Source organism: Piliocolobus tephrosceles, chromosome 8 (genome assembly GCF_002776525.5).
Source record: "Piliocolobus tephrosceles isolate RC106 chromosome 8, ASM277652v3, whole genome shotgun sequence".
Classification (NCBI taxonomy): Eukaryota; Metazoa; Chordata; class Mammalia; order Primates; family Cercopithecidae; genus Piliocolobus; species Piliocolobus tephrosceles.
The window spans coordinates 98,196,599-98,211,367 of record NC_045441.1 but is presented as its reverse complement, the minus strand read 5'-3'; the positions used below and the strand labels follow the sequence as shown (position 1 = coordinate 98,211,367).

The window sequence follows — 14,769 nt, the reverse complement described above, 5'->3', positions numbered from 1 at the left end:
GAGTGAGACCCTCTGTCTCTTAAAAAAAAAAAAAAAAAAAAGAAGATGCTTCTGTTTGTAATGTTAATGCTACAATATCAAAACTAAAGATTTCAGCCAGGCACGGTGGTTCACGCCTGTAATCCCAGCACTTTGGGAGGCTGAGGTGGGCGGATCACCTGAGATCAGGAGTTCAAGACCAGCCTGGCCAACATAGTGAAACCCCATCTTTACCAAAAATACAAAAATTAGCTGGGTGTGGTGGCGCACACCTGTAATCCCAGCTCCTCAGGAGGCTAAGACAGGAGAATCACTTGAACCCAAAGGCAGAGTTCGCGGTGAGCCGAGATCGTACCACTGCACTCCACCCTGGGTGACAGAGGGAGACTCCGTCTCAAAAAAAAAAAAAAAAAAAACTAAAGATTTTGTTATGGTTGTGAACCAATTTCTAGTTGTTTGCTGTCCTGTGAAAACATCTGTACATTTGCCAACAGGGCAGATCCTGAGCAATGCTGTGAAGTTGGTTAAGTTTGTCTTTGGCCCTTCCCATCTCCTTAGGACCCCCTGCCCACCTCTACTTGTACTTCTCTACCCTAAACTCCAACTTATGTTCCCTTTCTCTTAAGTTTCTTTACTATCCACTTTCCAGTGTACTTACATTTTAATAGGGGATTCATAAATAGGAAAGAAGCCTTAATCTGGAAGAATGCTATTGGGAAGAAATAATAGGCCTAGACCCTCTCAAACCACAGCACATAAGTGGCTACCATTTTGACCACTTGATAATATAAGGCTGGCCCACTGGGTATCCCCATCCCCCACTTCTACAAAGGTGAGCTCTCAAGATATCATCATCCATTTGAGTCACAGATCACGTAAATCTGGGCCTAGACAGTCCAGGAGGGACAACAGCTGAGGGCCCCCACCTGCCCACTGAGGCCCAGTAGAGTCAAGGAAGGGATTCCTAAGAAATGGGAGGGAACAGAAGTCAAAATTTGCCCCTTTCCCAGGTTTCCTCCTCTCCCCCAGGCAGCTATGACACCTTAGGCCCCTTTCTGGAAGCCTAAAGAGCTTCCAGACCTGGACTTCTAGGAGAAGTGAGCCCCATTTGTGTCTGAATTGAGCTCTCATGGCAGACTTAGTACTAAATGTTAACATTTACTGTGAGGTAGGTAAGGGCCACAAGAGAAGCTTATCATTTCTTCCCATTTAAGTGACTGCCCAGTGTGTCTAAAGGGCACCCTTGATATTTACTTGTGTCCATTCCAAACAGCAACAAATTGGTGCTGCACGTGGGGTGACCGTGCTCTCAGTTACTTGGTGATTGAGCCTCTGTGCTTGTTCCCCACGATGGCGGCCAGCCCTGGTGATCCTCGCAGCTCTTTGCTCCCTGTGTTATGGAAGTGTCAATCCCGGACACGTGGAAGGAATGTGTTGGTCTGTATTTCACTCCCTGGTGTCCTGTCAGCTCAAGCTCCATATTCCTTTCCTCCTCAGGCACAGAAACCCGAGCCACAGGGCATCAGGTCCCTCCCCCCTGTTCAGGACTTGCCTAACCAATCTGCTGTCACTGAGCAACATTGGGGCTGCCTGGGTGTCAACTCTGGAGAGCGTAGCACCCCGCTACCCTCTCAACCTTGCTGCCCAAACCCCAGGCCCCGGCGGGCCCGAACCTGGAGGGATGGCAGCCGATGGGGGCGTGGAAGACATTAGGAAGAAAAGGAACGGCCAAGACTCTTTTTTCTTTAACAAGCATTTAACTCTGCATCAGGAGCCGCCAACACAGTATTCTCTTTCAGCCAGGTCAGCATCTGGACCTCCATGCCACCTGGCAGGGGAGGTTGGGCACTGTCAGTAATTTATTTGCATCTGTGGGCTTTAGTGTGGGACTTCCCTGGGCCAGTGTGCAAAGCTTACACCACGACACAGCCCAGCAAAGCTGAAATCCACTGCCATTTACCACCTAGAAAAACACATAAGCTGTTTAGCCTCGGCGGGGAAGGGACTCTGGGGACAGGGAGCTGCCACATGCCCCTCACCCTGTTTCTCCCCTGCCCTATCTTCCTTCCTGCCCTACTATCCCCTTGTGATTAGTGAGGCAAGAAAGGGATAGAAAGTGTGCCTAAAAAGAGCACCCATCCCAATCCTGAGTGTCAGCCAGGTAAGATTTAGGACTTCAACTCTGCTAGTCAGCACAAGTTGAAGCGTGAATTTATACTAGTTAATTGGAAAATTATAAATTGAGACATTAAAAATGGATCCCATTCAGGCTGGGTGCGGTGGCTCACGCCTGTAATCCCAGCACTTTGGGAGGCCGAGGCAGGTGGATCACGAGGTTAGGAGATCGAGACCATCCTGGCTAACACGGTGAAAACCCGTGTCTAGTAAAAACATAAAAAAGTTAGCCGGGCCTGATGGTGGGCGCCTGTAGTCCCAGCTACTCGGGAGGCTGAGGCAGCAGAATGGCATGAACCCAGGAGGCGGAGCTTGCAGTGAGCTGAGACTGCGCTGCTGCACTCCAGCCTGGGGAACAGAGCAAGACTCCGTCTAAAAAAAAAAAATGGATCCCATTCAAATTCATTGATTGGAATCCTCTCTCAATGAGCCATCTGGTATTTGTAAATACCTTTTTATTACAAGTAACTGCCAAACCTCTGCCCACATGTATTTCTATCTATACTTTAGTGGGTAAGCAAACGAGTCAAGGAAAGATGGAGTGGGTTGCCTGTAGTACCACAGCAAGGCAACAAAAGCACCCAGAAAGTTGGGAGGGGTCTCCCCCTCTAAGAAATGTTCCCTGCCCCTGTTAGGAAGGGGTTGTGTGGGGCCAGACAGTTCTAAGGATGTGTGTAGACATTTCCAATCTGATCATATGGGAGTCCTTGCCCACCATGCATAGTCCCTGACCATATGGTTATGGTGCTGCTGAGAATCCACCTGCTCACCCATCCACCTACCCATTCATCCATCCATTCATTCACTCATTCATTCATTGCAACAAGTATTTATGGGGCACCTTGCTGAGCGCCGAAAGGATCTCTTACCTTCTTTAGGCTTGAGAGAATGTAAACTCTCAACGCCATCGTGGCCATTGTGAGTCTGGCAACATTCTTCTCTTATATTTGATCCGTTTGGTCTGACGTTTTCAAGGACAAGGATTCCTCGGGATTCTGCCCTAAAGATGGATGTCACAGGCTCCACCAAAGTGCAGGCCAAAAGCAGAATCTTCAGAGAGGAATGCTAGAGAGACATTTATCTCTCAGCAGTGCCTCTTCCCAGAGTTCCCTGGCACCTGGTCCTGACGCTACAGCTGGGAGAGTGGCCTCCAAAGAAGAGAAAGGACGGTGTGAGGCCCTGTCTTGCATGTGTTCTCACCCACTGGGGCACAGGCTCTGGGCCTGTTCATCTTCATGTGCTGCTTTCAAAGAAGGAAAGCTAGTTCCTAATCACTAGTGAACCCCAGCTACAGTGAAAATGATTTCCCAGGGAAACCGGGAGAGGGAGCAAGGTGAGAAATGGGAAAGAACCAGCTTGAACACATTTACCTGGCTCCCGAGGACCACGTGCTTTCCTGCAAAATCAAGAACAAATGTCCCTGTGGCCGCTGTGCCTCCTCCCGGTCCCCAGAGTAGCAGCAGCAGCATCCCAGGCTGTAGAATGGAAGGAGGTGTCACTCCCAGCGCAAATCAAAAGATGGAGTTTGCAGGGAGGCCCCAAGAGTAAGCCACAGCCTAGTGCTGGCCTTGGCTCCAGGGAGTTTGCTCTGAGGTTCCCCCCCAAGCTCCAAGAAGACCAAAGAAGAAAACAGTGGGTTTCCCCTCCCTTCCTGATTTTCTCCTCCTGTCCACATCCTACATTTTTCTTCAGAACACACTAGAAATCCCTGATCTCCTTCTCTGGACACATGAGGGTCCCCACACTCACCTTTTCCTAACACAGAACAGGAAGACCTGCTAAAGCCACACCCCAGACAACTCCTCTGAGCAAGAGCTAAGGTAGAGTGGGCTGAATAGGAAAAAACAAAGCTAGTCCTGGGAATGGGCAACTTGCCGTCTCACCATTCCCAAACCCCTAACCGTCCACGGCCCAGCCACCAGGAGCCAGCAGCCACGAGTCAGTGTGGAAATGGCTGTCTGTGGAGGGAACCAGAGGCTGCAGACAGCAAAGGCAGGAGATGCTGGCCTTGGAGAGGGCCATTCCCCAACTGCCTCCAGCCCAGAGCAGGGTGGGGAAAGCCCCAAGAGTCCCTGGGCAGAAGCTGGAGTGGGGGGAGCGGGGAAGCTCTGGCCCCTGTGTCCAGGTAGCAAAGCCCTGTCCTCACATTTCTTACTTGCAACCAGGACCTACATGTGAAATGATCACTTCTCATTAAAAACCACCTTCATCGCTGCCAAAAAAAAAGAGAGTTGCGGGGGAGGAGGGGTGGCAGTGGTTGAGAGAGAATACTGGGGAAATTTCTATTCTAAATAACATTGACCTTTTATTCAAGAACCAAAATCAGGCCTTCTCCAGTAGCCAAGCCTGGAGAAAAGGATCTGAAAGGCTGAGTGTGATGAAAATTAGGTTGCTGGATGTTGCAATGGGGGGGGTGCCATAAGGAGGGGCCATGCTTCAGATTCTCCCATCCTTCAAGGCTCCATTCTCCATAGTGTGGTTCTGCCGGGGTGTCCTCTGGAGCCCTGATGCTCAAACGTCATCGAGCCTCCTAAGCACTGCCAACCCGGTGTCTCACTGATTCTCTTTCACTCTTCTCTCATGTTTAGGAAGATCCCTCCTGCGGCAGATAGCCCCCTGCCCTCGCCAGCAGCCCACATCACCAACCCCGTTCCAGCATCCGTTTTGCAGCCTTTCAGCAACCCCAGTGCTGTGTATCTTCCTTCAGCTCCCATCAGCTCGAGGCTCACCTCTTCTTACATAATGACATCAGCCATGCTCTCAAACGCAGCTTTCGTGACATCGCCGGACCCGAGCGCCCTCATGTCCCACACCACAGCTTTCCCTCATGTGGCCGCAACCCTCAGCATCATGGACTCAACCTTCAAGGCCCCATCCGCTGTGTCCCCGATACCAGCCGTCATCCCTTCCCCATCCCACAAGCCATCCAAAACCAAAACCAGCAAATCCTCAAAAGTCAAAGACCTGTCCACCCGTAGCGACGAGTCTCCAAGTAACAAAAAGAGGAAGCCACAGTCTTCGCCTTCCTCCTCCTCCTCCTCCTCATCCTTGCAGACATCCCTCTCGTCTCCACTGTCAGGGCCTCACAAAAAGAACTGTGTTTTGAATGCCAGTTCTGCTTTGAACTCCTATCAGGCGGCCCCTCCCTATAACAATCTGTCTGTGCACAACTCAAACAATGGGGTGAGCCCACTCAGTGCCAAACTGGAGCCCTCAGGACGGACCTCGCTGCCCGGCGGCCCCGCGGACATAGTGAGACAGGTGGGCGCGGTGGGAGGCAGCAGTGACTCCTGTCCCCTCTCTGTGCCCTCCCTTGCGCTCCACACAGGGGACCTCTCTCTGGCCTCACACAATGCTGTGTCTTCTCTGCCCCTCTCTTTTGACAAATCAGAAGGAAAAAAGCGTAAGAACTCGAGTTCTAGTAGCAAAGCCTGTAAAATCACTAAAATGCCTGGTATGAATAGCGTTCACAAAAAGAACCCGCCCAGCCTTCTCGCACCGGTGCCCGATCCCGTTAACAGCACCTCCTCTCGGCAGGTAAGGGACCTCCTGGCACCGCCTTCACCGGCTCTGGGGGGGCAGGGGGAGCTGGGCAGTGCCCCTGCTTAGCCGGGCGGCTCCGACAGGTAACACAAGCTTGACTCCTTTTCTTGTTTTCCCCGAAGGCAGTTTCACCCTCTGCTTTGAGAGCCCTTTATTGAACAAGTACTTGATACCACACTCACTATGTGCTCGGCGCTGTTTTCGGCACTTTACGGTTATTACCTCACTGAATCCTCATGACACCCCAGTGCAGTGGGTGCAGTTATCACTTCACAGATGAGTAAACTGAGACACAGAGAGATTCTGAGTTCCCCACTCCACATCGGTCAGTTTTATCTTTTGAGGTTCTGAGGACATTGTCAGTAAAGAGTTCTGTTGCTCAGAAGTTTGATCTGATCTGTTGGAACCCCCTTAGGAAGAGCTTGAGGCCCAGGCAGGTTAAATGCTGACCCGGGGTCCCACCTGGGAGTGGGAGCACCTGTGCCCGGCTCCCAGGTGACTGTCCTTCCCACTTTCCTAGGCTGCCTCGACCCCCACCTCCTCCTGATAGAACTCTTTCCTTCCTAAAGGAAAACTGCAACTGCCACCAGCTGGCAAAGAAGTGTTCAATGCCATGGTACAGATAGGAGTGTGTATGGTGAGGAGGCTGAGAGAGTGTGGCGTGGTCTGAGAAGGATACATGTTTCTTTCCCTTGAGCTCTGTTCTCATCCCTGAGTCTAGTCCTTCTCCTCCGGTTGGAGGGGCTACTTAGGAAAGCCCACCCCCACCTCCACCCCGACCCTAGCCTCTGGGGCCAGTTGGGCATATAGATAAGGGAGCAGACGTGGGGAAGGGCCCAGCCTCAGATTCTCTGTGGAGCCAGGTCTGACGAGAGGGCCAGGCAACCCGCCCGGGAGCCCGGACCTATCAGGGCAGTGTATCCAGAGACCGTTACACAGAATCAAGGGAACCAAACGCCAAGCCCAACCCCACCTAGGGTTGAGGACTTTGAAGCAATGGGAGGCAGTTGTCAAGAGATATTTTAATGTTTTTTGTCACCACTTATGAGACTTGTTATAACCTCACGAAGAGCACAGCCTGAGAGGGAGTCACAAATCACAAACACATGAGAAACAGCAAGTTTGGAACCCAAGGGCCAGACAAGCTGCAAACCGAGGCCAAGGTGAGAGGAGGGGGAGACACAGGTCCTCTCGCTCAAGCCGAGGGCACTGTTCTGACTCCCCACGGCCAGGGGTGTGAGGGAGGCGGGCCGGTACCCACAGGGCTCTCCCCGGAGGCTAAACTGCTGGTGGGTGTCACCACCAGGGCCCAGGATGGAGGACAGAGCCAAGGCCTCTCAAGCTTGAACGTGTACACGAATAATTCCGGGGGGCCAGTGAACCTTCTGATTCTCGGTCAGCAGGCCTGGGCAGGGGCCTAGGAGTCTGCATTTCTGACAGTCTCCCAGGCCACACCTTGGACAGCAAAGCTGTGGTATCTCACTCATTTTAGATACAATCCCAGCAGCTAACACGTAGGTGATGGCCTCTGTTCCAAGCACTTCAGGTGTATTAACTCATTTTATAATTACTTGCTGTTATTCGCCTTTTACAGATGAGTGAACCAAGGCACAGGAAGGTTAAGCAAGGCACCCAAAGTCACACAGTGAGTCACTAGTTAGGCTAGGATTTAAACCCAGGCATTTTGGCTCTGGAGTCTGGCCTCTTAGCCTCTGTGCCATTAACAGAGTCCCTCTGTGTTGAGTAGATGTGGCCCTGTTGATTCTTTGGTCTGCAGGACTGTAGGAAATGCTTAGTAAATGCCGAGTCAGCCAGAAGCGGCGGTGAAAGGAGCAGCCAAGTGCTCATCAGGAGGGAATTCAAAAACACGGATGCATTTAATGGCTGCCTTGGATCTGGTCGGCATTGGTTCTCTAATGCAGGTGATACCTCGGTGCTTGTCACTAGGGCATTAAGAAAAGGCTTTATCACCAGTGATTTCCAAGTATTAAGGAAAGGCAAAGGCCCTTGGGATCTGTGTTAATTCTGCTAGGAGATCAGGGGTCAATGCATGAGATTGAGAAATCCAAGATAAACCTTTACTTTGGGAACAATTTGGAGATCCATTTAATTGTATCTGGTTGGTATAAGGCCAGAAGTTACCACAGGGCTATTAAACTGAACGAAAATCAAGACTGTGAATGTAGCCAGGTGCAGTGTTCTCACCTGTAATCCCAGCATTTTGGGAGGCCGAGGTGGGTGGATTATCCAAGGTCAGGAGTTGGAGACCAGCCTGGCCAACATGGAGAAACCTTGTCTCTATTAAAAATACAAAAATTAGCCGGGCAGGGTGGCACGCACCTGTAATCCCAGCTACTCAGGAGGCTGAGGCAGGAGAATCGCTTGAACCCCAGAGGCAGAGGTTGCAATGAGCCAAGATCATGCCACTGCACTCTAGCCTGAGCGACAGAGCAAGACTCTGTCTCAAAAATAAATAAATAAAATAATGTAAGGCAAATGTCTTTACATAAAGGCAAGTTAATGGAGAAGAGGAGCAGTTTATAGGATGAAAGTTCAAGCTGCCTTTGCAGACTAGACAGGGACTGGTTAGTGCCTGGCATCAGCTTCCCCAAGGACCAGGCCCATTGTGTGAAGGACAGTCCCAGAGGAAGGGGAAGGGCACAGCGGCCACACCCATATGCACAGCGTTCCTGTCCTCCCTCCATGCGAAGGAGAAGCCCAGCGCCATCGTGCTATTTTCCTAAAGAACAGTCGCATGTGCGTTACATCTCCTAGCCAGGAAAACTGACCCAGCAAAAGATCCAGGTGTTTTATCTGCAGCTAGGTTGAGGGAGTCTGGGCTGAAAACAAGATGGGTTTGGGATGGAGGGTCAGAGGTGGATGAGCTGTGTGACCCTTTGGCCACAGGTAGAAAAGCCCGGCCTCTACTGAGTGAAGCTCCCAGGAGGGGCCAGGCTTCTCCACCAGATGCCTTCATCCTCATCCCTCCCTGTTGGGGTCCAGCCATCTAGGGAGCAGTATGAGGAGTCCCCACTATTCCACTTTAACTCTGGGAAGGAAAGGGCATCCCTCAAGGCACCCTCTGCAACATTTTCATTTTCTCTGCCACTTAAGATGGAAACACCAGTTCCAAGCCAATGTGAGGGAATGAAGCAGGCGTTGTGCAGCCGTTCTTTCCCCTAGAACATGTGGCATCGGCGGGCCCTTCCCAGGCTGGCTCGTGTGTCTGAGTGGGGCTTCAATGGTGTCTTTCAGGTTGGGAAAAATAGCAGCCTAGCTTTGTCACAATCCAGTCCTTCAAGTATATCCAGCCCAGGACACAGCCGACAGGTAAGTTGCTGGGGGTGGGGTGGGGTGGGGGTGGGGGGACAAAAATTCATATGGTCATCAGCAGAGTGGAAAAAGTTTGGGCATTGGGGTCAGACCCTGATTCAAACCTCATCTCCAGTTGAGAGCATGGCTATCTGGCTTCCAAACCTAGGCCTTCTAGTTAGCTGTGTGCCCTTGGGCAAGTTACCTAACTTCTCTGTGCTTCCATTTCCTCCATCTATAAAGTGAGGATCATACTGGCCCCTACCTTCTATGGATTTTGTGAGGATTAGCTTATTGATGTAAAGCCTCTAGAAAATGCCTGGCACACAGTAAACCCACAAGTGTTAGCTATTATTACCAGCTGTACGAGCTTAGGCACATTACTTCTCTGAGTCGGTTTTTTTTTTTTTTTTTTTCATTCATTAAAAGGCAAAATTGATGCTTCCCTCCTAAGGCTGTTGTGAAAATTAAAGAAGATGATGTGGTTTAAAGGGACTTGCGGCCGGGCGCGGCGGCTCATGCCTGTAATCCCAACACTTTAGGAGGCTAAGATGGGTGGATCACGAGGTCAGGAGTTTGAGACCAGCCTGGCCAATATAGTGAAACACCGTCTCTACTAAAAAATACAAAAATTAGCCAGGCGTGGTGGTGCGTGCCTGTAGTCCCAGCTACTCGGGAGGCTGAGGCAGGAGAATTGCTTGAACCAGGGAGGTGGAGGTTGAAGTGAGCCAAGATTGCGCCACTGCATTCCAGCCTGGGTGACAGAGTGAGACTCTATCTCAAGAAAAAAAAAAAAAGTGGGAGGGACTTGCCAGCCAGGTGTGGTGCCTCACACCTATAATCCCAGTACTTTGGGAGGCCAAGGCAGGGGAATGGTTTGAGCCCAGTAGTTTGAGACCAGCTTAGGCTTGAGACCCTATCTCTACAAAAAATTTAAATAGCCAGGCGTGGTGGCACATGCCTATAGTCCCAGCTATTCAGGAAGCTGAGGCAGGAGAATCACTTAAGTCCGAGAGGTTGAGGCTGCAGTGAGCTGTGATTGCACCTTGCACTCCAGCCTAGGCAACAGAGGGAGATCCTATCTCAAAAAAAAAAATTTTTTTAGGCCAGGCACGGTGGCTTATGCCTGTGATCCCAGCACTTCGGGAGACTGAGGCGGGCGGATCATGAGGCCAGGAGTTCAAAACTAGCCTTGCCCACATGGTGAAACCCCATCTCTACTAAAAATGCAAAATTAGCTGGGCGTGGTGGTGCGCACCTGTAATCCCAGCTACTCAGGAGGCTAAGGCAGGAGAATTGCTTGAACCTGGGAGGCGGAGGTTGCAGTGAGCTGAGATCGCGCCATTGCACTCCTGCCTGGGCAATAGAGTGAGACTTCATCTCAAAAAAAAAAAAAAAAAAATTTTTTTTTAAGAGGGGGGGAGGCCTTGCCCATGGTGTCTGTCCATCAGCACTCTCTCAAAAGCCTCTGGCGAACTACAGCCACCATTCAGGATGCAGTTTCATGGCAGCAGTATTCAGGGTAGACTTAGTAGTTTTTATAAACTTGAGGTATAAGAGTAGTTGATGTGTACGCCTGTGACAAATGATTTTCTCAATGGGGTGTGTGCATATGTGTCTAGGGCAGACAAGGAAGGATTTGGGGGTGGCTTTTGCCCCTTACACATGATTGGAAGATGTGTGGGTGTGCATGTGTGTATAACTGTGCTGTTATGTTGCCTTAGATGTGCCGCATGTTTTGTAGACACCAAATAGAAAAATATCTACGTGTGTGTCTCTGTTTTGCCCTTTGGGATTTTCTCACACATTTTGGGTAGAGTTTGGATGAAGATTATGGGGAAATGGTTTTTGTATCCCCAGGCCAGGGAGGGTCTCCTCACCATTTTGAGCCCTTTTTGTGCCAGAACACTGGCAGCTCATCATGTGTGCTGGCTTGGGGAGGCACGTTTACACTCAGACCGTCAGCCTCTGTTGATGAGGCCTCTTGCGCCCTCACCAAACACGGCTTGCATGTGCCTATAGCTCCGGTACACCTGCTGGGAACCCAAAACGCTGGCAATCAGCCCTGACAAACGCAATAATGGCCACCACTTGTTTAGCGCTCTCTGCCTGCAGAGAGAGGGCTATGTACTATGTCCTTTACACACACTACACACATTTAAACCTTTTCACAACACTGTGAGGGACAAGATGATTACAGATGAAGATGGCTACACTAAGAAGCCAAGTAACTTGAACCCAAAATCTCTCTTTCCAAAGCCTCTATGTTTAACCCAACACTAGACTCCTTCCTGAGATAATTTGCTGTGTCCTCTGTAGGTTAGGTAGGAAAAGGTAAACTAATGGAGAACAAAAATGAAGGCATCAATTATTCTGTCCACTGTCCCACAGAGGACTCCCAGGAATGTCCGCGGCATTCGTCCTTGTGTTTTCCTCCACAGTGAGGACCTCTGTGACTGCCTTACACGCATAGATCCATCACCTCATTTGCTATTGGATCCTTTAGATCCATCATCTCATTTGCTATTTCAGCTGCCCTTTGCCAGATATGGGAGGTGGGATATTGTCCTCTCTATTATAGATGAGAAAACTGAGGCTCCATCCTTGAATTCTCATGGGTAATCTCAATTGTATGGTATTGAAACAAGTTTTTCTTTTCTTTCCTAGAAGAACACAAACAGAACCGGCAGGATAAGGACTCTTCCATAATAAGACTATGAAGCCACTTCCACACCAATTCCAGGCCACCTAATCCCATCCCAGGAGGCCACGGGGAGGAGGAGGGAGGGGAGTGGGCTGGAGGGAGAGTCTGTTTTCTGTGTACTCCCTGTGACTCTGGCCTTTCTTCTTCTTTTTTAATTGACCAATTTTTAGTTTTAAAGAAAAAGGCAAAAGAACGTGAATTTGAGATTTACAGAAAACAGTTCCAGTGTTTGGTTTCCGTTGTCTTTTCTTTCATTTGCCATGTTTTTACATTCTTCCAAATCTGGGGTCATTCCCCTAGCTCCTGATGCTGCTACTGTACCACCTTTTGCTCCTGCCATGACAGTAGACATTGCAGAATGTTGGTTCAGGTTGGCATGCTCTGAAGCTCTTGAACTTCAGCACAGGCAGAGCCCTTTTTCTTCCTGTCCCCTCCACCCGATCCCTTCCGTCCCCACATCTGCCACTCTCTGGGTCCTCACTGGCCTTCAAAGGACCTGGCTCTCGTAGGATCCCCTCAGGACTGCCTGCAGGAAGAGGGGACTTTGCTGGGGAGCAGCTGAGAGTGGAGAGTTGGAGGGTGGGTGGGGTTCCCTCATCTGGTTTCCACAGCCCACCATGGCTAGCGCCAAATGCTAGAAGCAAGATTGAGAACAGTGGCCATTTAGTCATGTGGTTTACCTAATACCACTCTCCAGCTGTGCAGCTCAGAAAGGATAAACCAGTCAGGCACAGGGGCCAGAACAGGTTTGGGAAGGTGGCAGCCAGCAGAGCAGGGTGGCTAGGAGATGACCCCTAAAAAAAAACTGGGGACTGTGGTGGTCTGAGCTGGTCAGGAATCTACAGAATCCCTTCCAGGGATCAGTGTGCCAATGCCCACAGCAGGGTGAGCTAGAAGGGAGAAATCCCAGGAAAAAGGTCATGAGAACCCAGAAAGCCACTCCATGAGGAGGCACGGTGACCACAGCTGCTAAAGGTTCTTAGGCTGCCTTCCTGGGCTAGGAAGAGCCCTCCAGGGAGAGCTTCCGCAGAAGGGTATGTGTCAAACCTTTTGTGAGAATAAATAATAGCATTTCCCACCCACCCCCATGCCCTGGGCCACAGGGACCTGGTGGGATCAGCACACCCATGGATCAGCTTTTGCTGTGTTAGAGACAGCCATCCCCAAGAAGGAATGGTAAGGACAGCCACTGCTCAGTGAAGAACAGCCATCTGGAAGAGCCATGCTGGACCCCTGCAGCCATAAAACTATTTACACTGGACTTTTGAAAAAAACAGCAATACCATCAGCTCTAGTAGGGAATCATAATCAGGAAAGGAATTCACAACATAAAATAGGTGTTCTGTGCTATTAATCATGTAACTTTGCATACGATGTATAGCAGAGATACTGGGAGGTTTTGCTTCATCCCTAAATCAGAAATGAATGCCAGTTTCACAGCTGGGCAGAACCCTCATCCCCAACCGGAAGTTTTCCTTTTCTTTCCCATCCCCCCAACCCAAAGATCAGACCACTGTTAGGTTTCACCACACAATTGGAATTGCAAAGATGGGAGGCAAATGGAGTGATTTGCCTCAATGGAATTGCACTGACAGTGAGTGTTTCTTATAGGATTACTAAATTTTTTCATATGAAATGATTTTTTTAAAAATCAGGAGTTGATATTAAGTACCAGGACATTAGTTCGGATGACGATTTTTATTTCTGCAGTGTTAAAAGTGCACTTATATGCTGGTTTATTTACGTCTTGGGGAAAGAGACTGCAAAGTGAAGGGACGATTGTTACTTTTTCTTTTTAAAAAAAAAAAGTTAAGGCAGATTTTAAGACTTATAAATGTTTAAGAAATTATAAACAAGGTTAGACCCTTTGAAGAAAAATTTAGAAGATATTCTTAAAGTAAATTTTTATAGTGTTAATTTTGTAATAATTTATGTTTTACTATATTACAGAGCTAACTGACCAGAATAGTTTCAGAAACAATATGAAACTTAGGAAAGTTTAAGCAATGTTTATATTTTTAAACTGTTCTTTGAATTATGTTTTTATTGTACATTTCTTCAGACTGAAAAGTATGTACATATCTTTGTTATTTTTGCACAATTTTGTCCTGTTGGGTTTCAGAGGTCTGTTGTTTTTTATAATTTATTTTGAGTTGTAAAACTTGCAGGAGTAGAAACAAAACAAAATCTCCGCAACAAAATAACCCTCTGATTTATAAACTCTTATAGTCAAAGAGGGAAAACAAAGGTTGAGAGATTAAGTGGCTGCTTCTGAGAAATAATGTCTCAAGGACTAAAGGAGCAATTCAATAGGTTTAGACATTGTAGCTCTCTACATCTTGAATCGGAAGCTGGAATAAAGAGCCCCCCCCCCCCCCACCCCCTCATGGAATGCTGCTTACTTTGTCAAAAGACTGGCTATGACCAAGGTGAGGACGTTTCTGGAAAACTGGGCAAAAAGGGAAAGCCCACGGTATTCTTCCTTTGCAACCAACCGCAGGTTTACTTTACAGTGATGTATTAAAAACTTGCAGCTTGAAAAACAGAATGCAAATAAAAGGTTCTTTTTGGGTTTGTCTTAATGGAGTTAAACTGGAGCAGCCTATAAAACATTTTTAGGGTGATGTCCTCTGGGTCCTTCTGTTCTGCACACCCACTCAGTCTTCTCTCCCAGCCCCTTGACTGCACACACCCCTCTTTGCCTGAAGATCTCCTGACTTGTCGCCAGCCATAGAGGCTCGAAAGCTCTGGTTGTTAAGCATAACGCAATGCATAGACCTGTCAGCCATAAAAAAAAAAAAAAGAAAAGAAAAAAAGGAAAAAAAAAGCGACTTGGATAACTTGTATGCCTTCTTTTGTATCAATGTACCAATTGTAAATAACGCTGATCAATCTTTGTAGAGAATAGTTTATACAGCATATTCTATTATTGCTGATTCTCAGTGAACTCTTGTTTTAAAAAAGGAAAAAAAGAAATTTTCTATTTACACCTTATATTTTGTTATGCTGTCGGCCCATGGCACTTTAACAAAACTCTGTGGGTTTTACGTAGCTGG

General features: G+C 48.7%; 1 protein-coding gene across 19 annotated transcripts in view; it reads left to right on the top strand.

The window, feature by feature from the left end:
• The window catches only part of ATXN7L1 (ataxin 7 like 1), a 268,359-nt gene extending 253,819 nt beyond the window's left edge, over nt 1-14,540 (top strand). For 10 of the 19 annotated variants that reach the window (XM_023183053.1, XM_023183054.1, XM_023183051.1 and 7 more), the window contains 4 exons: nt 1,477-1,782; nt 4,743-5,691; nt 8,953-9,027; nt 11,677-14,540. In XM_023183053.1, coding sequence (XP_023038821.1) covers nt 1,477-1,782; nt 4,743-5,691; nt 8,953-9,027; nt 11,677-11,718 — 1,372 coding nt within the window. In that variant the 3' untranslated portion in view covers nt 11,719-14,540. Of the gene's footprint in view, nt 1-1,476; nt 1,783-4,742; nt 6,861-8,952; nt 9,028-11,676 lie in introns of all 19 variants that reach the window. The other 9 variants (XM_023183059.1, XM_023183067.1, XM_031936063.1 and 6 more) reach the window with 7 other exon arrangements.
• The last annotated feature ends 229 nt before the right edge of the window (nt 14,541-14,769 follow it).